This window comes from Macrotis lagotis, chromosome 8, assembly GCF_037893015.1.
Source record: "Macrotis lagotis isolate mMagLag1 chromosome 8, bilby.v1.9.chrom.fasta, whole genome shotgun sequence".
NCBI classification, from domain to species: domain Eukaryota; kingdom Metazoa; phylum Chordata; class Mammalia; order Peramelemorphia; family Peramelidae; genus Macrotis; species Macrotis lagotis.
Window position 1 is genome coordinate 177,943,599 of NC_133665.1, and position 25,722 is coordinate 177,969,320.

The 25,722-nt window shown below is 36.2% G+C and overlaps 1 protein-coding gene across 6 annotated transcripts in view; it reads left to right on the forward strand.

Annotated features, from left to right (window-relative positions):
* Positions 1-25,722, forward strand: part of LOC141496388 (putative C-mannosyltransferase DPY19L2) — a 152,829-nt gene that overhangs the window by 50,308 nt on the left and 76,799 nt on the right. For 4 of the 6 annotated variants that reach the window (XM_074198914.1, XM_074198916.1, XM_074198918.1 and 1 more), the window contains exons 8-10: positions 3,609-3,700; positions 8,561-8,660; positions 13,284-13,313. In XM_074198914.1, the coding sequence (XP_074055015.1) occupies positions 3,609-3,700; positions 8,561-8,660; positions 13,284-13,313 (222 nt within the window). The remainder of the gene's footprint in view (positions 1-3,608; positions 3,701-8,560; positions 8,661-13,283; positions 13,314-25,722) is intronic. The other 2 variants (XM_074198915.1, XM_074198917.1) reach the window with 1 other exon arrangement.

Below are 25,722 nucleotides of genomic sequence, written 5' to 3' on the forward strand. Positions count from 1 at the left end.
CACACAGCTAAGATGTATTGAAGCTGTCTTCCTGTCTCCATGACTGTTGTTTCTTTTTTTTTTAGGGTTTTTTTTTTTTTTGCAAGGCAAATTGGGTTTGCCCAAGGCCACACAGCTAGCTAATTATTAAGTGTCTGAGGCTGGATTTGAACTCAGGGACTTCTGACTCCAGGGCCGGTGCTCTATCTACTGCACCACCTAGTCGCCCCAAGACTGATGTTTCTTAAATAGGAAACTTTGTCATTTGTATAATGACCAGCTGGTGAAAGACATCTTTTCGATGTAGCATGATATAGAGTCAAGACTCAAAAGTAGAAACTTTACTTAGGATTTGATGACAGAATTGAAATCAAAATAGGCTTTTTTACTCAGTTCCTGTTTTATGTAAGAAAACAATTTGATTTCACTGATATGGATACTCTCTCCCCCAGTGCAAGTTGCAACATAGTTAGCACCTTCTCCTCCAGTTTGCTTCATGGCCAAGTTCTTCCATAATAGAGCTTAGCATGCTGACACTCTGACTTTGACTCTTGACATTGCATGAGTAATTGAGCTGACCATTTATTCTGCCTCACTCTTTAAAACCTGGCCTGCCTCACTTTTCAGCTGTACATATTCTTAATATCTTGTAAGCCATTTCTCACACTTAGGTTGTTGAGGATAATATTCTTTTTTAAATAATATTTATTTACTTTTCCAAGTATGTACAACAGTAGTTTTCGAAATCATTTGTTGGCAAGGTTTTAAATTTCACATTTTTCTCTCTCCCTCCCTTTGTACCCCTCCCCCCTGACAGAAGGCAGTCTAATAAAAGTTATATTGTATAACCATGTTAAGCCTAAGTCTATATTAATCATGTTGTGAAAGAAACAGGAAAAAAAAGGATAGAAAATAGATAAGATGACTTTAAAAAATTGAAGATAGTAAGTTTTGGTCTGCATTTAAATTCCATATTTTTTTCCTCTGGATATGAATGGTATTTTTCATAACAAGTCTTTTAGAATTGTCTTTATACTGCCGAAGTGAACAAGTCCATCGTAGTTGATCATCATCCTTTGTTGCTGTTAGTGTGAATAATTTTGTTCTGCTCACTTCATTCTATATCTGTTCATTCAAATCTTTCCATGTTATTCTGAAATCCCATCTGTGGATAATAATCTTCAGCCTACTGAACTCATGGTGCACTTTTCCATTGCTTTTGGTTTTGATTCTTTTGAGATTGTGATGTTTAGTGGTTCGTAAATGTTACCTGGAGAAAATTCATATTAAAAATATTGCCTTGCAATATGGAGTTGTTTGACATCATTGAAAACTTTACTAATTCCTAATGAAATGCAGTTGTCTTTCCTTTTCAATTTAATGCCTAAAGTCTCGTCCTTGGTGGTGTTCTGATGGAGTGTCAATCCAGCTGAATGATAGATATTCTTCAAATACTTCATGCCCTTTGGATAATATGTATTCTTCAGGCACTTTGGATAGGGTAGGGTATAACCTCTTTTGAACATCTGGATTTAATTGAGAATGTGCTATGACAGGGCAGGGACATATGACAGGGCAGTTACAGTGTCATCAACATTTAAGCATTGGGAGAATTTCACTTTTGTGGACATTCTTTTTGCTTTTCAAGTCTATTCAGGGCTAAGATCAAATTAAGGGGGTTCCATTATGGTCCATATTGAGAGTGGATCCCAGCCAGCACTCTGGCAAACCTGGGACATTTTACATCTGATCTGCTTAGTTGAGTTTTATTTCAAGTTTTCTCTGGACACGTTTTTATTTTTAGAAAAAATGCAATTCTTGGGGCGGCTAGGTGGTGCAGTGGATAGAGCACCGGCCCTGGAGTCAGGAGTACCTGAGTTCAAATCCGGTCTCAGACACTTAATAATTACCTCATTGTGTGGCCTTGGGCAAGCCACTTAACCCCATTTGCCTTGCAAAAATAATAAAAAAAATATAGGATGTTTCTTGTTGTGGTTGTACATGATTAAGTCAATTCTTCTATTTCCTTTCGAAATGTATTTGTCTTTAGAAAGACCATCCATAGACTCTTTATACTTTATGATTTCCTTTTTACTAAGAATATCAATATGAGAGATGTGGCATATCTAATATTGTAACACTTAATGAGACAAAGGTCTCTTATTTTTATAGAGTAATAACTGTTGTGTTAATATTTTTAAGTAGACTAAAATGAGGGTGATTCTTAATGTCCTCTGTCTCCTTTTCTAATTATGGAAGTATGTGCTTATTATTTATCATTATCTGATTTAGCTTTAATTTTCTGTATACGAACTATCTAGGATTTAATAATCACTTTTCCATTTTTACCAGGAGTGACTTCTAGGCCTGAGATTTCACAGAGTAGACTTCAGATTTCCCCATTTTAACCTAACTGGCTCCAAATGACCTGTTCCTGGCAACTTTGTCCTTCTTAGCTATCTGTTCTTACCAGGAAAAGATGTAATTTTGCCTTCATAGCTTTTTTTTAATCAAATTTTCAACCATCTTTATTATTTATCTTTTTCCTTCCATGTTAGAAGAAAAAAACTAAAGAAAATCCAAAAGTAAAATTTTAAACTTAACTGTGATTCTGTCTGCTGATCTGGAAGGTTTATGCTCAGATCACCTGATGCAGCTAGTTTGGGTTGTAAACATGACTTTTTATGTAATAGTGAGAATACTTGTACCTGCTTCAAATTGGTTTAGAGCCTGTGTGACCTTTACCTCCTTGGCCTGTGGTGCCTACCCTGGAAATTAGGGGCTTTCCACAGGAGTCTGTTTAAATTCTTTGAGCCAATTTTCACATCAAAATTGCTTCTTAATCCTCAGAAACTTGGAGCTTCTTGCCTCAGACCTACTTCTGTTTTTCCCCTTGATCATTCAAAAATCACATTTAAGTAGACAGGACAGCTTTTAAAGAAATTATTGGAATGGTTTTTCACAGTGTAAAAAAAACCCTGAAATTTTACATAACACTTTGACAACTTTAGCTTTTCTTTGTTTTAATTTATGATCTTTTAATTTCATTTCTAGTTAATCATCTCTTATTTTACCAAACTATACCCATTCTTAATGCTTCATGTAATTTTCTTAACAATTTCTTTTTTAAAAAGATTTTCCTAAGGATTTTGAGATATCGACTATGCTTAAAACATCAGGCAGATTTTTGAATATTTTAGTAATTCACAAACATCAATTTCTATCAGATGATTATTTTAAGAGAGTTTACATGCTGAAGTCTCTACAATTTCCAGGAATTTGTGCTCTATTAGGTTTTACAAATATCTAATCCTACATGCCTAAGAACAACTCCAGATCCCTTATAGGTACTAGCCCTTGAAGCCCATTCCCCATTTCTGGCCTTCGAGGCACAATGATCCTGAGGCTACTTGGTTTTTATTGTTGTCTTAGCCTATGTCCTCCTGTCTTCAGACTTTCCAGTTGCAGAACTAAGTCTTTGATTTTAGGACTGAAAAATTTAAGCTGATTTTAATTATTTACTTATCTTAATTAAAAAAACCCTTATGAGTCATGATTTTTCTCTAGAGTATTTACTGATTTTAAGTATAGCAAAATATACAATTAAGTAAGCAGTTTTTTGTTTTCAGGCTACACGTGTGATGTGGACTCCACCGCTCCGAGAAAGTTTCTCATATCCATTCCTTGTACTTCAGATGCTGCTTATAACTCACATTCTCAAGTAATTTTTAATTAATACTTATTAATTACTAAACATACTTGAATTTCTAAGATGTTTATTTTTAAGAAAAGTGTGAATAAAATTTAGAGACCTATTTATAAATGGGATCATCTTATCAAAATTAATTAATTAATGGTAATCTAGAAGCTTATTTACATATAAGATAAACTAATAATTTGATTATGAAATAATGCCATGTTTTTTTTTCACTTGAATATCTGGGTCTCATCACTTGATAATCCAGATCTCTATTCAATTTTAGAGGTTGTTCCTGTTCTTTTCATTTGTAACTGTTGCCTGTGCTATTTTTTAGGGTATCTTTTCTTGCTTTATCAGAATCACACTATCAGAATTAAATCTTTTATTCAAGATTATTCATTTGGGATGATTTTTCATGAACCATCTCTAACACACACACACATACACACATAAAAAACATGAGTGACTTGGAAATGTCTTGGTTATTTTTCAGAGATAGCTTCATGGTAGGTAATAAGGATATTTAACGAGCATTTCTGAATTGTTGGGTTTTTTAGTGGTTTACTTGGAAGTTTTTATTTTCCTCTAGTTATTGATGGAAAGTGCATGTTTAGGGCAGGAGCCAGTACATTAACAATATGAACATTTGAAAGTTTGGGAGCAGAGTAAAGGTGACATGATGCTGCAAAGTACAAAGAGGGAAGCTAGGTGGTACAGTGTGAATAGAGCACTGGGTCAGGAAGACTCATCTTGATTTCAAAACTGGCCTCAGATAGAATGAACTGGAATATCTCTGCCAAGAAATCAAATGGGGTCACAGAGAGTCAGACATGACTGAAGTACAGGTTCAGAATTTCTCTGTAGGAGGTAGAGGCATTATGGTGGAGAGAAGCCAGGAATTTCCTTAAGCTCTCCTGAATTTTCCTCAGAAACAATATTAATCAAGGTTCTAAACAAATTTTGGAATGATGTAACTTAGAAAAGAACAGTGGACATCTCAGAAGCCTGGGCTAGCAGATCAGCGGCACAACAGGCTAGCCACAAGTACTCCAGATAGTTGGTGTGCCCAGCCCAGTGAGCATCTGCAGGTGTTTAATAACCCCAGCCCAATGAGTAAGCCAGTAGCATCCTCAACCCAGAAAACCTCAGTCCAGTGAGCAAGCCTCTATACTTCTCAGCATGAAAGATCTTCGAACCAGTCCTCCAAGACAAAAAACTTGGGACAGCTTACTTAGCTAATTCAGAATGAGAAGGAAAAGTTTGAGAATAGCCGGGGATTATAGAAAATTATCTTGGAGAAAAGAACAGGAAAAACAATCATCTCAGAAGAGGATGGGAACTACGAAAGAGAATATGAATTGGCCTCAAGCCCAAAAAGACTTCTTGGCAACGATCAAAAAAATTTTAAAAAAATCAAATAGAAAAATTGGGAAAAATGCAAGAGAAATTCAACATTTTAGAAAAAGAAGCACAAAAATTGACTGAAGAAAAGAAATTCTTTGAAAATAAAGTTGGACAGAGGCAACTAGATGGCACAGTTGATAGAGTACCAGTCCTGGAGTTGGGAGGACCTGAGTTCAAATCCAGATTCAGTCACTTAATAATTACCTAGCATTACCTTAGGCAAATCACTTAACCCCCAGTGCTTGTAAAACCCACAAAAAATACAGTTGGACAAAATGCAAAAACAAATGGTAAAAGATAATGACTTCTTTAAAAATAGAATTGACCAAATGGAAAAGTTGATGAAAAAGCTACTGAAGAAAATAATTTCTTGAAGAATAAATTAGGGCAAGTAGAGGCTAATGATTCTTATGAGGCATTAAGAATCATTCAAGCAAAATTTAAAAAAGAAAAATGGAAGAAAATGAAGAATACTGTAGAATACCTCATTGGAAAAACAACTGACCTGGAAAATAGATTTAGGAGAGATAATTTAAGAATTATTGGACTTGCTGAATGCCATGATCATCAGCAAAAGAGCCTAGATTATATCTTTCAAGAAATTATCAAGGAAAAACTTATATTCTAGAACCAGAGAGCAAAAAACATCTTTGAAAGACTCTACCAATCTTCCCCTGTTGGGGATCCAAAAATTAATATGACAAGGGATATTGTAGCTAAATTTCAAAATTAATGAATCAAGAAGAAAATCTTTTTTTTTTTGTATTTTTTTAGGTTTTTTTTTTCCAAGGCAAATGAGGTTAAGTGGCTTGCCCAAGGCCGCACAACTAGGTAATCATTAAGTGTCTGAAGTCAGATTTGAACTCAGGTCCTCCTGACTCCAGGGCTGGTGCTCTATCCACTGCGCCACCTAGCCGGCCCCAAGAAGAAAATCTTGCAAGCCAATTATCATAAAGCCACAGTCTTGATAACATAAGATTTAGCAGCTTCTACATTAAGGGATTGTAGGGCTTAGAATGACATTCCAAAAAAGGAAAAGAGCATGGATTGCAACAAGAATCACCTATCCAGTAATATTGAGGATGTCTTTTATGGGAAAAGATGGATATTGAATAAAAGCAAATTTTCCTGATTAAAGAAACCAATGCTGAACAGAAAATTTGATCTTCATAGAGATTCCGGAGATATATAGAAAAAGATTAGATTACCCTACCTGGGGGAAAGAAACCCATAACTCTTGAGAATTGTAGCTCTGTTAGAGTATATCTAGACTGAAGTTATGGGCATAACCTGCTGTTATCCAGGCAGTCAGAGCAGTAAAAAGTGATGTGAGTTTGAATTAGGGTGTTGATAAGATATTTTAGAGATACAATCAACAAGATTGTATTAGGGTAGGGTGGCTAGGTGGTACAGTGGATAGCGCACCGGTCCTAGAGTCAGGAGTACCTGAGTTCAAATCTGGCAAGCCACTTAACCCCATTGCCTTGCAAAAAAAAAAAAAAGGTTGTATTAGGGGAGGGAGAGAGCGAGGGACAGAGGGGGCAGGCCAAAGATGGGTCTTATGATGAATGAGGCTCATGTTTTTTGGGGAAAGATGGTGAGTTTATATTTGGAGATAATTGAATCTGAGATATTGGTAATATCCAGAGTTTGGAAATGTGGGTTTGAAGTTTTGAGGGAGTGGTTAGAGGGAGAAGGAGAGTAGGAAAGAATAACCGGGTTCAAATTGGTAGGGGGAGATTGAGGAACAAATCAGAGAGAGAACGAAGGAACATTCAGACATAGTACAATAATCCTGAGAATGCCACGTCATGGAAACCAAGGGAGGAGAGATCATTGACCAAAGGCCAAATGACCTTGAGGAAAGAGTAGATGATGATTTGGATGCACGAGATGTAGAGAACTTTTCCCTGAAGTTTGCAGGAAAAGAGGATGTAGGGTCAAGACTCTGAACTTTTAATGTCTCAGCAGTTCATGCATGTTTATGAACTTAAGAGAAAAAAACAGTGGGAAGGAGAAAGAAGTTTATCACAAGAAAAATAAGATTGATGGGGGAAATCAGATTGAATCTTCAGTGTTGCTGACAAAATAGGAGGGAAAGTTGGGGGGGGGGTAGTGAGAAGGGGTCTAAAGGTAGAGTTCATTTTGTTCAACTCCCTCACCAAAAGGTGGGAAAATGAAGTGATTTACCCAAGACAACACAGCAACTGGAAGAGTGAGTTTGAATTCAGGTTTTCAGATTCCAGATCCCATACCATTTTCACTTAGCCTTGTTGAAGAGGTGTAGAAAAGGGAACCACTAAGACAGGAAGATCTGGAGCCACTGCAAGGACCTAGTCTTAGAATGCATTTGTAGTGGAGCCATTCACTTTGTTTTTGTCACTTTCTTCAGAACCAATTAGTAGCCTTAATTTGGAACTGGGGATATGGATTTTGGGGTGGAGGATGGTAGAAAGAAAAGAAAGTCAAGATTTTGCATATAGAATTTAGAGGTATAGAGGACCTTTTGAACCCTCATTTTTTGAAGAAATTGGAATGTGATATTAAGTTCTGAGTGTGGGTCCTTCAATAATGGGACCTTATCAAAGTGAATACATATAGATTCAAGTCTGTGTTGGAAGGAAAATGAAGCCATTGGGGGGATTCCCTAATCAGATGAATTATGATAGCAATTTCTGGGGGGGACCAACTAGAAATTTAGGCTTATACCTGTCTCTTCAAAGGATCTGTTTCATACTTAAGTACTAATACCTCATACATAGAGGGAACAAATTTCTATCAGTTAACACTGTTGCAGCTTGCATAGAAAGAATCAGAGTATTTTTTTTTTTAGTTTTTGCAAGGCAATGGGGTTAAGTGACTTGCCCAAGGCCACACAGCTAGGTAATTATTAAGTGTCTGAGGTCGGATTTGAACTCAGGTACTCCTGACTCCAAGGCCAGTGCTCTATCCACTGTGCCACCTAGCTGCCCCAAATCAGAGTATTTTCACAGGGGTTGTTATTATTTGTTCTTTATTCTCAAAGAGGACCATTGACATCAGGGAGGTGATGCCATGACATGTAAGTGAACTGGATTTAAGTGAGGGATGCTGTGTAAAGTCACCAGAATCACTTTTCTTCTTTGGAGTCATCTGGCCAGGTATGGATCATACTTATTATCAGCAAGATCTGTCTCAGTCAGGGCAAAGAAACTGCTCCTGAAACTTCAAATTCCATTCTAGATTCCTGAAAGCATCTCCTGCCTCCTCGAGGTAAAGAGTAATGTTCACTTGAGGGTGAGAACTTCAGTAGTTTTGTACGAGGCCAAACAGGAGGAAGGAATCAAGGGATTAGGAACCTTAAAAGAGGTATTAAAGAAGAGAAGAAGGACAAGAGCATAGTGTTAGGGAGAAGACTTTCACAGTCCACTATTTAAATTTTGGTATTTTTGAGTAAGAGGTTTTCTGGCTAAATGTACTCTTTTTCTCTTTTTTAAGGTCTCATCGAAATCATAAGAGAGACCTCCTTGCTCTCCTTTTGTCTAATGTTGCTTTCATGCTTCCTTGGCAGTTTGCTCAGTTTATTCTTTTTACACAGGTAAGATTATTTTAATTGAATTTAAGTGTACCATATGTAAGGTTATATAAAATTGTCCTATGTTTTCTTAAGATGTGATATGCACATAGAAATTAAAAGAATGTTGAAACTGATCTTAGTTTATAAAGCTAGAGAAACATATAGATTCAGGGTTTCTAAAACATGTCACTAGCATCTTATTTAGCTAGACAAATAATACTAATAGTCAGCATGCAAAATTTACCAACAATAGGTATTGTGGATTGTGGATATGACTTGTCCCAGTGACCCACCCCTACATTCTTCATGACAGGGAAGCTTTATGATCTGATTGGTGGCAAGAGATTCTGGGAGGTAGAACTTTTCCTGGGCTGTGGTATTTAGAGACTAATATTCAATTTACAGGTAGAATTGTTGTAGTTACTGCCTCACTTTCCTCAGGTCAGATGGTGGGTGGTCAATGGAGGGAGATAAAGGCACTTTTAGTGAGATGTCTTGGCATTTTGAATTCCTAGCAGATTTTCTTACTAACATTTGCTTTGACCCATCACACATCAGCAAGTAGCTTTTCTGGGGAGGAAGAAAGACATGGGATCACTTCCTGATCATCTTCATTGCTTCTTGGCTAACCTGACCTGTTAGAGAGAAGGGAACTGTGACCTCAGGGTCCCAGAGCACTCTGTCCAGAAAAGATTTCTCTATTCTTCAGTAAGGCAAGGGGTATGGGGATCCTCAACAATTCTCATGTTGGGGTGAATGGCTTCTGGGCTCCCCTACCTTACTTATCATTTTGTATTCTTCCTACTCTGCCTACTTTGCCATGCTACTCATCCACCTCTCATTTTACAGATGGGAAAACAGAGGTCCCTTTATTTTGCTGAAAACTGGTCTGCACAGGACTTTTAGCTCATGACCTCTTTTTTCCTTTATGAAGTCTCCAGGTATGGGAATTCCTAAAGGTTAAGGAGGGGAGAGTGATGGTAGTAGAGTAGAGATCCTAAAATTAAGAAGATTCCTTTGAATGATAGAGATACAAAATGTTATCGTCTGGAAAGTCTGATGATCATTATAATCTCTTCCTTCCCAAAAGTTTTCAAATAAGTCTCATGTTTCAATTTGAATAGGTATCAACAATTTTATCATGGAATTCATTCAGGAAATTAATCTTTATAAATTTGCTAGATTACATTTATTCTGTAAAGCCAGGGATACATACAGAAGTCGAATTCTAATTTCAGATTGTAATTTCCAATTACAGAGAGCAAACAGAAGGAATTTTCCATTAATTATAAAATATTCTTTACATAATTGCATAAGAAAAAATGACCAGTGAGTTTATTGAGGGAATTTTTCATTGTAACATAATACCTGGATTGTTATGAGAATAGCAACATCACCATGAGGTAGAAAAGCACTTGACTGAAGAGTAGGACAATTCTTCTATTCTTGTGTCTTATTGATCTTGAACATGTTACCACCCTTTGGGTAGCAGGTTTTTATTTTAAATCACAACATGAGAGTATTGTACTAGATAATCTCTCATATCTCTTTTCTTGAAACATGTAATTCTGATTCTATTTCGATGTTAAGACTGTTAATTTTGTATGTGGAAGCCACTTATGTAGTAACATATTTGACTACTCCATTTAGTTTCATCCCTTATCAAGGGAATCAGAGTATGTTTGGTAATTAATAATCTCAAAGACAGTTTTATCTATCCTAAATAATTTTATGACAATCAACAATTGAATCAGCCAACATTCATTAAATACCCACTAGATCCCAGATGCCTTCAGGAATATTACATTCTAAAGGAGGACACCAATAAATAGCTACAGAGTATATAGAGTGAGTATTCATGAACATAAATACAAAGGAGTTAGAACTAATGCAATTTGGGAGGAATAGAAGCCACTAGAGGAAGAGATGGAGGCACACACACAGAAGACCTGTTTGTTTGGGTTGCAGAGTTTGATGATGCCCAGTGAAGCTGGAAAGATAGGGATGGGACAGGTTGTGAAGAACTTGACAAAATAGAGGAATTTATATTTGACCCTGTAGACATGAGGGAGCCATTGAAGTTGATTATGTCAAAGCATTCTGTGGACAGCTTTACATTTAAGGAAAGGCTCACGGATAGCAATGTGTAGAATGAACTGGAATGGGGAGAAAACCTTGGTAGCAGGACCAAGGAGAGGGTCCTGCAGCAGTCTGGGTATGACAAGGGTCTAAACCAAGGAGGTAGCTGTATAATCACTGAACATTCTCATTTTTTAACAAAAATTAAATGTTAAGTTCCATTTAGGAAGTAAATGACAAAATGAATGATAGAGTCAGGCAGCTGAATATATTTCTAAAAAGTTTACCCAGTACTCAATCCAAGGAATTCCAGCACAAAGAATAAAGTAATTGACCTATAAAGACGTCTTGAAGGAACTGGACATAGGAGCCTGGAGAGGAGGTGAAGGACTGTTGTGTTGAGGAGCGGTACTATTTCTTTTCTGGTCCTAGAGAGCAGAACCAGGAGTAGTGGGAAGAAGGTGAAGAAATGTTCCAACAGTGAGAGCTGCCTAGACTGAGGATGGATCACCGAAAATGTTTATCTCTCTCCCTCTTCCTCCACCTCCTTTTAAATGGAGGTTGGTCAGTCATGTGACCAGTGTGATGTAGAATCTTCTTTTGTCTGGTGGCTGGACTAGAAGTCCATGAAGTCCATTCCAACTTTTGAAGTTTCCTAATTTTGTGATTTCTGTTTTCAAGATAACCTGCATTGTATTGAGGGAGACAGCAGATACATATATAAAGTGGTTAGAGAATCCATGCAAAAGAGGCACAAAGCATTGAGTCTAGATTTGTTTTAAATGACAAATTAGTATTGAGAATTTAGCAAACACAACCATGGACATTTAAGTATAGACTCTTCTTATACCATTAAGTCATAGTTATATGAAATCTAATCATGGAAAATTCAGATAATTAGACTCTTCCTCACATAGTATGATTATGATCATAATGATGGCTTTATGGTTATTCAAAAATGTCCTGTTTTTTTAAAAACTAGGAAAATCACATTCATCATTGCAGTACCTTTGTATGATACAATGAATGCTTCTTGAATTAAGTGTAATTTTCTGTTGTATTTTATTTAATATGATTCTTTTGAAAGTTGGAAATCCAGTATATATCCTATACATAGTATAGAAAATTAACAAGTAACATTAAGTTAACTATGACATATCACATTCATTTATCAATAGGAACTTACTTTATGCTAGCTATATCTAGAAACTAATATTTGATTTTTATTCCTTTCTAAATGATCAGTAATTCTATTGAGTTTAATCTTTTGAATCATCAGAGAGCCTCTAATTTAAAACTGCTGCAAATGTGGAGATATTATTTTGTTGAACTCCATCATTTTGCAGATGAAGTAAATGAAGCCCAGAGAGGTTAAGCTATTTGCCCAAGGTCACCTAGGTAGCAAATAACAAAGCTGAAATTAGCATCCCTAACCCAGTACCTTTCCTGTAGTGCCATAGTAAATCACCTTGGGAAAAGTCCCCAGGCTTCATGTAGTTGACCCCCATGTCTCAGGAACATGGTTGTCTAATTTATTTTAATGAAAGAAAAATATCTGAGGGAAGTGATTATATATAGCTTGTCATTTGGGTAGCATTCAAGTCTTCGTCAGAATGATGTGTGACTATCTGAATGAGAATGCCTTCTGTCTTTGCAGTTTATATTATACTATACTATACTATACTATACCATACCATACCATACCATACCATACCATACTATACTATACTATACTATACTATACTATACTATACTATACTTCATTTTTGTTCTATGGTTATCAATTTCCATAATTCCTCTACAAAGGAATATTAGTCTGCCTATTCTCTTTTATTCAATACATCACTGGTCCTCATACTTTTTCAATAATATACTTTCTTGATGTTGGATTTTATGCTATTTCTCACATAAAAGTCAGAATTTGCAATGTTGTTGCATCAACCACACATCTCACTTTTGTCCTCTGGGCCTTTTACAGTTTTTATTCTTCTACAATTCTGATTCACACCCATATAATATCCTCGAGGATACTGCTAAGCATTTGTATACATTGATCATCTTCAGATCATTAAAATGAATGCCACTTCTAGAATGTAATCCAGTCTGATGTCTTCTTCCCATTCATTTCTGCACCATTCCCCCCACGCTTATTGGTTCATCTGTAACTCCAATCTGAGATACTTAAAATTGATGGAAAATTGATCTGTGTCATTAGCTATATGTCATAATCTGGGCAGTAGACATTTTTGATCCAAATGTGCATGGCTAGTTCAATTTCTTTTCAGTAAACTTGCTTCACATCCCTGTACAGTCTGGGGGCTTAATGCAATTAGCACCATCTTATCCCCCCAAAAAGGAGCTTTTAAATAATATTGCCAACAATAGTTAATCCCCATTTTATTTAGACTCTACATAGAATACCCTTCAGAACTCTAGTGAACACCTTTGAGAGAAACATTTTGTCTTCCTATTTTTTTACTTTGTACTTAGTGGATTATTGAACAAAGTTATTTCCATGGTCTTTGCCATCAGTAGTTATCTCTCTTTTATTTGGACTTTGCATAGGATACCTCTAGGATACTGAAGACCTTGTGGGTGAGCATATGCCTTCCTGCTTTATATTCAATATTGATACCCATTATATCATTGAACATTTATCTTCATGGTCATTATGACTGTAGACCCTTTTATATGGTTTAATATAAATGAGAATCACTTTATTTTAAAAATATTTTAATAAGTATTTTTAAGGTTGCATTTTAGTCAAAGAAATTGTTAGATGCCTCTTTGAACTCCACAAACAATAGATGTGTGTGTGTGTGTGTGTGTGTGTGTGTGTGTGTGTGTGTGTCCTTTTTACCTTGTAGTCAGGTGTGTTACTGGGTATGTGATTTGTTGTATGAAATCTAAAACAAAAGCCAACCTGTTCTCATTTTGTATTTGCTCCAAGGATACCCTTGATATGTGTGTGAGCATTCTCATATAAAGTTTTTTTTATTTTTTCAAGACAATGGGGTTAAGTGACCTGTCCAAGGTCACACAGCTAGGTAATAAGTGTCTGAGACTGGATTTGAACTCAGATCCTCCTGACTCCACCTAACTGCACCATAAAGTTTTTATAGACATGAGAAAGTAGACATATTGGTTGATAGTGATTCTTTCTATTTATTGGGTAAAAATGATACTTTTTGCCTCCCTTCCCTATACTCCTTTCCCTGTAACCTCGGGAGGATGCAGAAAAACCTTGAAACTTCATTATGCTGTGGTTTGGTCTGCTTTTATTTGCCTGGTAATTAACTGCCTTCAGAGGAATGGTATCACTGGGCAGTCCTGACTCCAACTCCTCTCTTTCTCCTTGCAAGGGACTAGATCACACTGAACATCACTCCCAAGCAGATATGGAGGTCCCTGGTCTTTTCCTCATCCTTTTACCATCCACAGTGGACTCTTGCCCTTTTTCTCTTATAGGCATAGTTAGCCAGTAGATTGATATGGAAATTTCTCTTCCTCCCCATTGCACCTCTATTTTTTTTTAGGATTTTTTTGCAGGTTAAATGGGGTTTAAGTGGCTTGCCCAAGGCCACTCATCTAGGTAAGTGTCTGAGGCTGGATTTGAACTCAGATACTCCTGACTCCAGGGCCAGTGCTCTATCCACTGTGCCACCTAGCCGCACTGCACCGATATTTTTATCTCCTCTTTGCTCAAACTCTTGTTACAGAGTGTCTGATTGTATTCATTTCCTCATAACGTAACCTTCGGATCCACATCCTTTGAAGAAATTTGTATTTTTTTTTAAACCATGAAAGAGAACTCATACTCCTGCTCTAGAAATCTTAATGTGAAACTTTTGTAAGCCAGCAGTTTCCAGAGAATGTATATCTAAGAAATACCTGTAATCCTCCCCCCTCCTCAGTAGGGCTAGTTACTTAAAGAAAAATGTTGGGTAATGGCTGGAGGGTTGGACTTGGGAGTCCTGAATTTAAATCCCTTCTCTGACACGTAGTGGCTGTCTTAAGTATGAGCAAGTCTAGCTGTTTTAGCAGGTTGTTGTGAGACTCGGAGGAGATAATATACATATTGAAGTGCTGCACAAAACTTAAAGCAGTGTCAAAATGTCAGCTCTGATTATCATTGATCATTTCCTCAGATGCTCCTGTTTGTGGATGACATTTGATGATTGCATCAAGGCTCAGAACACTGCAAAGCAATGTTGTAATATATTGTTGAGTTGTTATCACTCAAGAATTCAGACTGTGCATACAGGAAAAACCAAGTGGAAGAAGAATGTATTCAAAAATATCCACAAATTCCTATTCTGTTGCTTCAGAAGGGTGTGGAGGTGACTTTGAGTTCTTGAAGGCTCTGCTTTATTGGGAAGGCTTTGAGTATGATCTGGGAAAGGGACCAGGATCTGCCTAGTTAAAAATGGATAAGGCTCATCACCACTAAATTGGTTACTTGATTATGAATTCTTTAGCCTTGGCGACTCACAAAACTAAGTAAAATACAAAAGAACTCTCAGGTTGTTTGGTACACTTTCTTCTTCCATAGTGAGTAATGGAATGGAAGAAAAGGAGGCAAAGGGTGCTTTGGGTAAGTTTTTCATTCTTCTATAATCTTTAACTTGACTTTAGTATTCTAAATAGGATATCCTCATCCAGTCATCGGTAAGTAGACAAATACTGTAGGAACTGGATCACATCAGTCTTCACACTTTTGCTATAAGTGGCACCAGAAAATAAAAATGAATGGTGCTAAATGGAGGGTTGGATCAGATCTACTTCTTGGAGAGACAAATAACACTATTAGTGGAGTTAGTTTTATGGTGTACTCAATGTCAACAGTAGTATTATGGAGCATTTGGTAATCTTATATTTCAGTTTTCATGACAAGTATTTTTGAAGGCCATTGTAGAAAAAATTATTAGTTCTATTGCAGAATATAAAGGAGAGAAATTATATAGGGTACTTGATAAGATCCTGCAAATTAAATAAACATACAAGTTCATATTTGAAGCTTTCATTGCAAAAGTGGGATAGGTGAAGATGGTGAGAACTGTGGTGAAAAACATAAGTCAGGAATAAGAAATTAGAGAATCCAGAGACTTGCAGGTTCCTCAAAAGCCTTATGAGTATATGGCATGACTACTTTTTCTAACAAAAGAATCAGAAGACATTATACATTGTGGGCACTGAATAACATCATAAAAATGAAATTGAGTACATTTAATGATTAGAAAATGATAGTCATGGGGTGGCTAGTTGGTTCAGTGGATAGAGCACCGGCCTTGGAGTCAGGAGTACCTGGGTTCAAATCCGACCTCAGACACTTAATAATTAGCTAGCCATGTGGCCTTGGGCAAGCCACTTAACCCCATTGCCTTGAAAAATCTAAAAAAAAATGATAGTCACAAATGGTTAAAGGATATGCAAAGGCAATTTACAGATGAGGAAATCAAAGTGGTCCATAGTCATATAAAAATTGCTCTAAGTCATTACTTATTAGAGAAATGCAAATTAAAGCTTCTCTGAGGTACCACCTCATACCCCTCAGATTGGCCAATATGACCAGAAAGGACGATGATCATTTCTGGAAGGGTTGTGGGAAATCTGGGACACTAATACATTGTTGGTGGAGCTGTGAACTCATCCAATCTTTCTGGAGAGCAGTCTGGAACTATGAGAACTATGCCCCAAAGGGCAACAAAATGTGCATACCCTTTGATCCAGCAATGTCATTACTGGATCTATACCCTGAAGAGATGACAAAAAAGGATAAAAACATCACTTGTACAAAAATATTCATAGCAGCCTTGTTTGTGGTGGCAAAGAATTGGAAATCAAGTAAACATCCTTCAGTTGGGGAATGACTTAAACTGTGGTGTATATATATGTCATGGAGCACTATTCTATTAGAAATCAGGAAGGATGGGAATTCACGGAAGTGTAGAGTGATTTGCATGAACTGATGCTGAGTGAGATGAGCAGAACCAGAAAAATATTGTACACACCCTAACAGCAACATGGGGGTGATGATCAACTTTGATGGACTTGCTCATTCCATTTGGGGCTGTCTGTGATAGAGAATACCATCTGTATCTAGAGAAAAAATTGCAGAGTTTGAACAAAGACCAAGGATTATTACCTTTAATTTAAAAAAAAAACTGCTGTCTTATTATGTAATCTTGCTGTCTCTTATATTTTATTTTTCTTACTTAAGCATATGATTTCTCTCTCATTACATTCAATTTAGATCAATGCATATCATGGAAACAATGTAGAGACTGGCAGATTGCTTTCTGTGGGGTGTGGGGGAGGGAAGTAAGTTTAGGGGAAAAATTGTAAAACCCAAAATAAATAAAATATTTAAAATTAAAAAAGAGAAAATGATAGTTACACCTTCAACTTGTTGGATCAATGATCAATATTAGAATAAAGTAAGAAGAATAAAAATACTAGCTCTATAATCCTAGTCATGTCATATTTCACTTCTTTCTGCTTCAGTTACTTCCCAGGGTTGTTGTAAGAACAAAATGAAATAATTTTAAGACACTTTATAAATTTTAATTTGGTATATAACTGCTAATTATTGATACTATTATTGAGAAAGGTGTTGTAAGTAGTATTATCCCATGAAACAATAAACAGCATAGATAGAAGTCCAGTTTTATGAAAACTTGATTACAAGCACAAATAAACACTCAGACCAAAAGTGTTTCAGAATGCAAATGAAGGAAATCAGTTGAAAGAAAATGGGAAAGATCAGAAATTTTTTAATAATAAATATTTCATTGTCAAGAATTATAAAGTCAGGGCGGCTAGGTGGATAGAGCACAGGCCCTAGAGTACCTCAGTTCAAATCCAACCTTAGACACTTAATGATTACCTAGCTGTGTGACCTTGGGCAGGCCACTTAATCCCATTGCCTTGCAAAAAACCTAAAAATAGATAATAAAGTCACCACACTTGAATTAAAACATTGTAGTCCTGTTGGAACTGTCAGAATTGAGTAGAGATCACACTAAATAAAATAGAGAAAAGCTATGGAATTAGAATGTACATGAAGAAATCCATGTTGAAGGCAACACAGTTGTGAATATGTTAATGAACTGATTCATAAGAGATGGGTTGGAGGTGAGAAGTGCTATACCAAAGGCATAGAAAAAAATTCAAATATTTTAAAGTAATCCAAAAAGGCAATGGAGAGAACTTCAGCAATTACTCACTTTACATCTACTTTCCTATCTGTATAAACCTTCATGAGAATCATCTATATCCGCATCATGGGCACCATTGATTAAGTTCATTAAAAAGGGAGTAGACAGACTTTCATAAAATGATCTTCCACAGTAGACCACAGGCTTACCTTCACACATTTGATAGAAATGCAGAATAATAGATTCCACAGTGCTTAAATGTGTATTATAAAACATTTGTATAGCAAAATGACACCTTTTAAAGAATCTCTTTCCAACAAGGTATCTTTGATGAATGCTTCAGCATTTTGCAAGATAACTTGTCATATGGTAAAAGAGAGCCTTATTCAATCATCTCCTGACCAGGAATGCCTACTAAGGTGTAAAATAACATGTGAATGAATGCTTGATGAAGACTTGAAGGGATGGAAGAAGTCAAGCATATTTTAAATTGAGCATAGATTACCTTTGGATGGTAATGTCCTCTTGATGCTTCTCGTTGCCCTGGGACGTTGAAAAGTCTTCCAGAAGGGATCTGTAACCATTCCAAGGAGTATGGCCCATTCATTTCCAAAGGAAAAATCAAGTGGACAATATTTATTTTCAGATTATGATGTGCATTTGAGAACTTTTCATTTAAACAAAGTAAATGATTAGCCTGAGGAAATTGAAAAACTTTTAAAACAACCCTAAACTTCTCCCAGAAATAATAGTTCTTGATACCAGAATTGCATGACTTCAAGATTTGGACAACACCAATGAAAATGAATTCCCTTCAGAGGACATTATGGACATATTGTCTGTGAACACATTGCAAAATAGAGAACTTCAAAGTAGAATAGAAATGAATTATGAAATTAATAATTAAAGAGCAGATGGCTTGGTCACATATTTAGAACATAAGCCTATTGCCCAGGTGCTTTACTGATGTCTGTGATATGTTAGAAAGTGAGATAGGCTCCAAGCATATTAGGTGAGCCCTCCTCATGGAGAACTTGTGGGAAGTTGAGAGAAAGATTATCTAGGCTAACACAGATTGCTTACAATCTCCCTCATGGTTACAATCTCCCTCATTTGAGCAAACCTCTAAAATTTATAGTCTTTTGAGTGTAAAATGTAATTGAATGGATAATATATAGATCTAATTTATTGCTATATATAATTTGAACAGACACTTATTTATGAATGATAAATGAAGTTCAGAATTTAACTTGAGAAGTAGAATGGACTAGGATTTTCCTTGGTGATTATATAATGCTTTAATTTTTTAAACTTCTGAACTTAAGGGCAGCTAGGTGGCGCGGTGGATAGAGCACTGGACCTGGAGTCAGGAGTACCTGGGTTCAAATCCGACCTCAGACACTTAATAATTACCTAGCTGTGTGGCCTTGGGCAAGTCACTTAACCCCATTGCCTAGTAAAAACTAAAAAAACAAACAAACAAAAAAACTTCTGAACTTAAAATATAAGTAAAATATTCCAATATATAAAGAAAAGAAAAAAGACACAAAACACTAAGTAATAGTAATTTTCCTTACACATACAGAATAAATTTAACATAATTTTCATAACTAACCTGATCTCTATTTCCTTCTGATCTTATTTTATCTCTGTACATGTGTTTTTAAAGATGCCTAAATAACTCGGGTTTTGTGGTAGTTCTATTGCTTGCCTTCTTTCACTGCTACCTGTGGCATTTACAAAAAAAGAAAACTTAATTTCACTTTAAATTTTATTTTCCCTTTATCAAGGCATCTTCAAACAAAATATTCCTATAAAGTCTGTTTCTATAACTTTAGTCTATCCTGTCTGCCAGGAAGTGGATAGTATATTTTCTCATCAATTCCCTGAAATGGTCATCAATAATGCTGTGATTGCCTCCCTGAAATGGGAGGAATTCAAACCATTTAAGACCAAGATATTCCTGCTGGACCATCTTTTTTAGTCCTGTTTCCTAAAAGTCAGGCCCAGATTGGTTCTGATAAAGGCAAGTGAGTAGGATTCCTTGCATAGCAGACCCCTCACTATAATAAACATAATTGTGTAACTCACGTCTCCAATCCTTTAGTTGATTGGTATGATCATTTTTGATAGGAAGGATTAGTAATGGTACTTAGGAAAGAACGTGTTGCATGTTAGATGTTTAATAGAGGATCATTGATTTATTTTTTCTTTGGTAAACTATCTAGAAAAAATGACTTTTCACCTAAGAAAATTTTGATTTGTAGTTTTTCTTGGATGAAATTTTCTGTTTTTGTTCTTTGATTCACCAGTTATTTAAGGATTAAATTATTTATTTTCCAATTTTTAACCTTTTCTTTTTAACTCAGTATTTTACTGTGCTTAATAAAGACTATATTAAGTATTTCTACTTTTTTCAATCTTCAGGCTTTTATGCTCTAATACTTGATCACTATTTAAGGTTCCATACAAGGCTGACAAATATGTATATTCCTTTGTATTCTGATTGAGTCATTGCTAGAGATCCATCATACCTAAATTTTCTAAAATTCTTTTCAGGTCCTCACCTTCGTTCTTGGTTATAGTTTTATCAGATTTATCTAGATATGAAAGCAATACATTGGAATTTCCCACCAGGATAGTTTTTGATCTAAAAATTAACACCAAAAGAACCCAGGAGTTCCATCAGCCAACACCACCCCATCCAGTTGTGGAACCATCGAATACAGCAAATGGAGAGGTTTTGAGAACTCTGGACAAGTTCACTTACCTTGGCAGTGTATTTTCCAAAGAGGTACACAATGACAATGAGGTTGACACTCATATTAACAGAGTTAGCTTGGTTTTTGAGAGACTCCAAAAGAAATTGTGGGAGAGAAGAGAGATTGACTACCAAAGTGAAGGTCTACAGAGCCATTTTGCTGCCTTCATTGCTGTACACCTGAACAGTCTACAAGCACCATGTCAGAAAACTGAATCATTTCCATTTAAATTGTCTTAGGAAGATTCTAAAAATCACCTGGCTATCTCTTATACTTTATTTGTCTTCCTTAAGCATATGATTTCTCATCACATTCAACTGAGAACAATGTATACCCATGAAAAACAATGTAAAGACTAACAGACTGCCTTCTGTGGGGGGTGGGGGGGAGGGAAGTGAGATTAGGGGGAATAATTGTAAAACTCAAGATAAATAAAAGCTTTCTTTCAAAAAAAAGATCACCTGGCAGGAGAAGATACCAGACCCTGAGGTCATCCTTTCTGGGACTAAACTGCCCAACATCTACCTTAACTATAGAGAGTGCAACTACGAAGGGCTGGACACATTGTTAGAATGCTACATGTACACTTGTCAAAAAAACTATTTTGTGGAGAACTCCCACAGGGCAAGTGCTCACAAGGGGGTCAGAAGAAACAATATCTGGACACCCTGAAGGTCTCGTTGAAGAACTTTGGATTTGATTGTGCAACATGGAAGATACTGGCACAGGACTCCTCAGCATGGCGTGCCCTCATCAGTGAGGGGGCTGTACTCTATGAGGAAGGTAGAATTGAAGCAGCTCAAAGTAAACATGACATCAGCAAGTATACCCACCCTGACTGTTTGGACTATTTGTGCCTGATCTGTGGTAGAACATTCCGAGTTCGTATTAGTCTCAAATTGCCATTTGTCTCAAACATAGTGATATCATTTTGGTCATCTTTGATAATGAAGGACAAAAACCACCAATCAGCAAACAATTTGATATCAGTTCATAATAAATATATTCCCACATTAGTTGTATTGTGAAAGAAGAAACAGAACAAAAGGAAAAAACCCCACCAAAAAAAAACCTTCTAAAAGTGGCACAGTATTGCTGTTGTTATTCCAATGCTCTCTTTTTTTTAGGTTTTTTTTTTTTGCAAGGCTTGCCCAAGGCCACACAGCTAGGTAATTATTAAGTGTCTGAGGCCAGATTTGAACTCAGGTACTCCTGACTCCAGGGCCAATGCTCTATTCACTGTGCCACCTAGCCAGCCCCAATGCTCTCTTGATTCTGCTCACTTTACTCAGCATCAGTTCATGCCAGTCTTTCCAGGTTTATCTGAAATCCACCTGGTCACATTTCTCATAACTCAACTACATTCTATTACATTCTTATACTATAACTTTATACATTGCTTTTAATAATAACCCCAAGCTTTTCTCGCTAGCCAGAGTCCATTTTGTCAACATCTTTCTTGCAATACCATATGGTAGTTCTTAAAGGAATGTTGCAATTTCTGAAATTAAAGTCACAAGTGGAGATCAGGGCACTAGGAGGCAGGGGCATATTGGCAGTGAAGATTCTGTACAGGAGATGTAACAGAGGAAGTCAAGAGAGAAATGGAGCCAAAAGAGGAAAGAGGCAGATGAGCTTCAACTTCTGAGGAAAGCATGGTTGAATGCATGTTTGCATGCAAGCATGCAATTGCCTGAGGATCATCCTTGGCATCTTTAGAAAATCACTATTTGAAGATTTCACAGGAGCATAAGGAGATGGAAGACAGTTGCATAGAATGCAATAATATTAGCCACTGCTTTGGTGGAGGAAGTCACTCACTGATGGGATGGAGACAATTACCAAAGATGATTCCCTTGTTCAATTTGACCTTTGTAAAGTATGAGCTTTACAAGTCAATTCCAGATCCTATTACCTCACTGAAAATATATACAAAGCTTTAGACTGCCTCAGGAAGTTGATGGACTGTTTTGAATGTTGCTAGTTCTTTTTGAAATCACTGGAAAAGTTTGTATTTTATAGGCAAATATTTACTGATGAGCTAATATGCACCAAAACTATTTTATATTTTAAGTTACCTAGATTGTTTTTCTAGCATGATTTTTAATAGTACTTGATAGATTTTCTTAGTCCTCTTTCATTTGTGTCATGTGGCTTACCCCTCTAGGATTGTTGGTATACGACATAGTTACAAATTGATTTTTTTATTAGGACTATTTTTCTGCTCAGTCTTGTATTAGCAAATATAAAGATCCTGTGATGTTTTTTCTAATCTTTTAATGATATTAACTAAGCAAATATTATTATGCAGTTTTACATATTCATTTCTGGAAAATTGTTAGGGGTACATTCTGCCCTCTTCCCTTTCAGAACTGATGCATGAAATATGTGAAGATAATAATAATAATAATAGGAAAAATAATAGTATTGACATAGTGTTTTAAGGTTTTCAGAGGACTCTATCAATATTCATTTTAGCTTTACAACAACTCTAGGAAACAAGTGCTATTATTGTGATTTGCCTGCGACCACAACTGGTACCTTTCTGAGGCTGCATTTGAACAAAGGTCTTCCTCAGAGTTCCTTATCCACGGTGTCATTTTGCAGGCCTGGGTACTGGTTAAATAGATTTCAGTTATAGTTCATTACCTTGATAACAAGCATGAGTTAGTTATATCAAGAAAAGGACTATGCCCTAGAAGCCTTGTTCTTTTTGTTTTTCATCAACTCCAGATCCCCCTGCTTTGTTTTACTCTTTTTTTTTTTAAAGTCACCGGGGAAATTTGAAAAGAAAGGGCTAACTTTATGAGTAAAAGGGAGCATAATATCTTCAGGAACTCTGACGTTGGGGCAGGGTGTCCTTGCTGACTAAAGGGTCAAGTGCACTGATTAATAAATTTGTTCACTTTTCAATCTCAATCTTTTTTTTTATTAATTTAATATTTATTCACATTTTGTACAAATAATGTTTTTTTACATTAATAAATATTCTTGTTTAGGAGTAAATGAAATACCCCCTCCCCCATATAGACTTGCTTGAGCGATAAAGGGGAGAGAGAAAAAATTAAAATTAAAAAAATAGTAATAATTGTAGGTATGGCCAGGTGGCACAATGGATGGAGCACCAGCCCTGGAGCCACAAGCGCCTGAGCCCACATCCGGCCCCGTACACCCAACAATCACCCAGCCATGTGACATGCAAGCCACCCGAACCCCACTGCCCTGCAAAAACCAAAAAGAAGGGAAAAAAAAGACCCAAAATAAATTAAAATAGTAATAATAGGGGTGGCTAGGTGGCAGACAGAGCATTGGCCCTTGAGCCAGGAGCACCTAGGTCCAAATCCGGCCTCAGACACCCAACAATCACCCTGCTATGTGGCCCCAGGAAGGCCACCCAGCCCCATTTGCCCTGCCCCTCCCCCTCCCAAAATAATAATAATAAAAAATGTGCTTGAGTCTTTGTTCCAACACCAACAACTCTGTCGTGGGTGGATCGCATTCTTTATGGTAAGTCCATGGCAAAAGTTACTTCCATATTTTTCTACCGTTGCCATTGCTGATCGCAACTCCCTCCTTTCATATTTCTCCACTACCATGTACTTTCTCTCTCCTTTGACTCTGCTTTCAATCTCAGTCTTGATGATGAAAGAAAGCTTGTGAGAAAAGCTTTTTAAAAATGTTACCTGGGGTGGCTAGGTGGTGCAGTGGATAGAGCACCGGCCCTGGAGTCAGGAATACCTGAGTTCAAATCCGGCCTCAGACACTTAATAATTACCTAGCTGTGTGGCCTTGGGCAAGCCATTGAACCCCACTGCCTTGCAAAAAAAACCCTGAAAAAAACCTAATAATAAAAATATTACCTAACATGGGGGTGATGATCAACCTTGATGGATTTGCTCATTCCATCAGTGCCACAATCAGGGACAATTTGGGGCTGTCTGCGATGGAGAATACATCTGTATCCAGAGAAAGAACCGTGGAGTTTGAATAAAGACCAAAGACTATCACCTTCAATTTAGAAAAAAAGTTATATGTGATTTTGCTATTATACTTTATTTTTCTTCCTTAAGGATATTATTTCTCTCTCATCACATTCAACTTAAATCAGTGTATACCATGGAAACAATGTAGAGACTAACAGACTGCCTTCTGTGGGGGGTGGGGAGAGGAAAGCAATAATAGGGAAAAATTGCAAAACTCAAAATACACAAAATCTTTATTTTAAAAAAATTAACACAGTCTATTATATGTGCCACATTAAAGTTTATTCTTCTCACCCTCCCAAAAATTATGTGATGCATCTTTACCACCTAAGACTAGTGATCATTTTTCTCTGGCATCTCCTTGTGTTTTTGGAATAGCTCTAAAAGTTTAGCAACTGGAAATCATTCTAAAATTTTCCTTTGCACTTTGTCTAGATCTCTCCTTTACACATACCATATTCTTACTTGTATTTTATTTATTTGCATGTTTCTTTTATTTCCATTATTAGGTTGTAAGCTGCCTTAGGACAGAGACTGTGTTTATTTCAGTTTTATATCTTATTGTTTACCATATATAGTCTGCTCATGGTAGCTACTGAATAAATTTGATTTGAATTGTTGAATTGACAGCTTTGCTCATTTTCCTCTCATGTATTATTTATCTGTCTGTAAAACTAGCTACCTGTAAAGTAAGCACATAATTAATGTTTTTTTTATTTTAAACTTAAATCATGTTTAGTTTTAACTTTAAATTATTAGGAAATTGGTTTAAAAAGAAAATTCCATTTGCTATCATTAAATATGAAAAGATCAAATTAACAAGCACATTGCATTATGTTCATTAAAATTAAAATTTAATTAATTTAAAATTAATTTAATTAGTTTAATATTTAATATAGAAAAGATTTCCTGTGGAGATATATATGTTATGGTATTTTAATGGTGGATTTATATTCCTATTAATGTGAATGTTTTTTCTATTGTATACTTACTCTTGATTTTTCATCTTTTTCAATTTTTGTCTATGTCCTCTCTTCAATTCTTCACAGATCTTTCCTTTAACTCTCTGGACATTGCATGGATAGTAGTGGGCACTATGGGA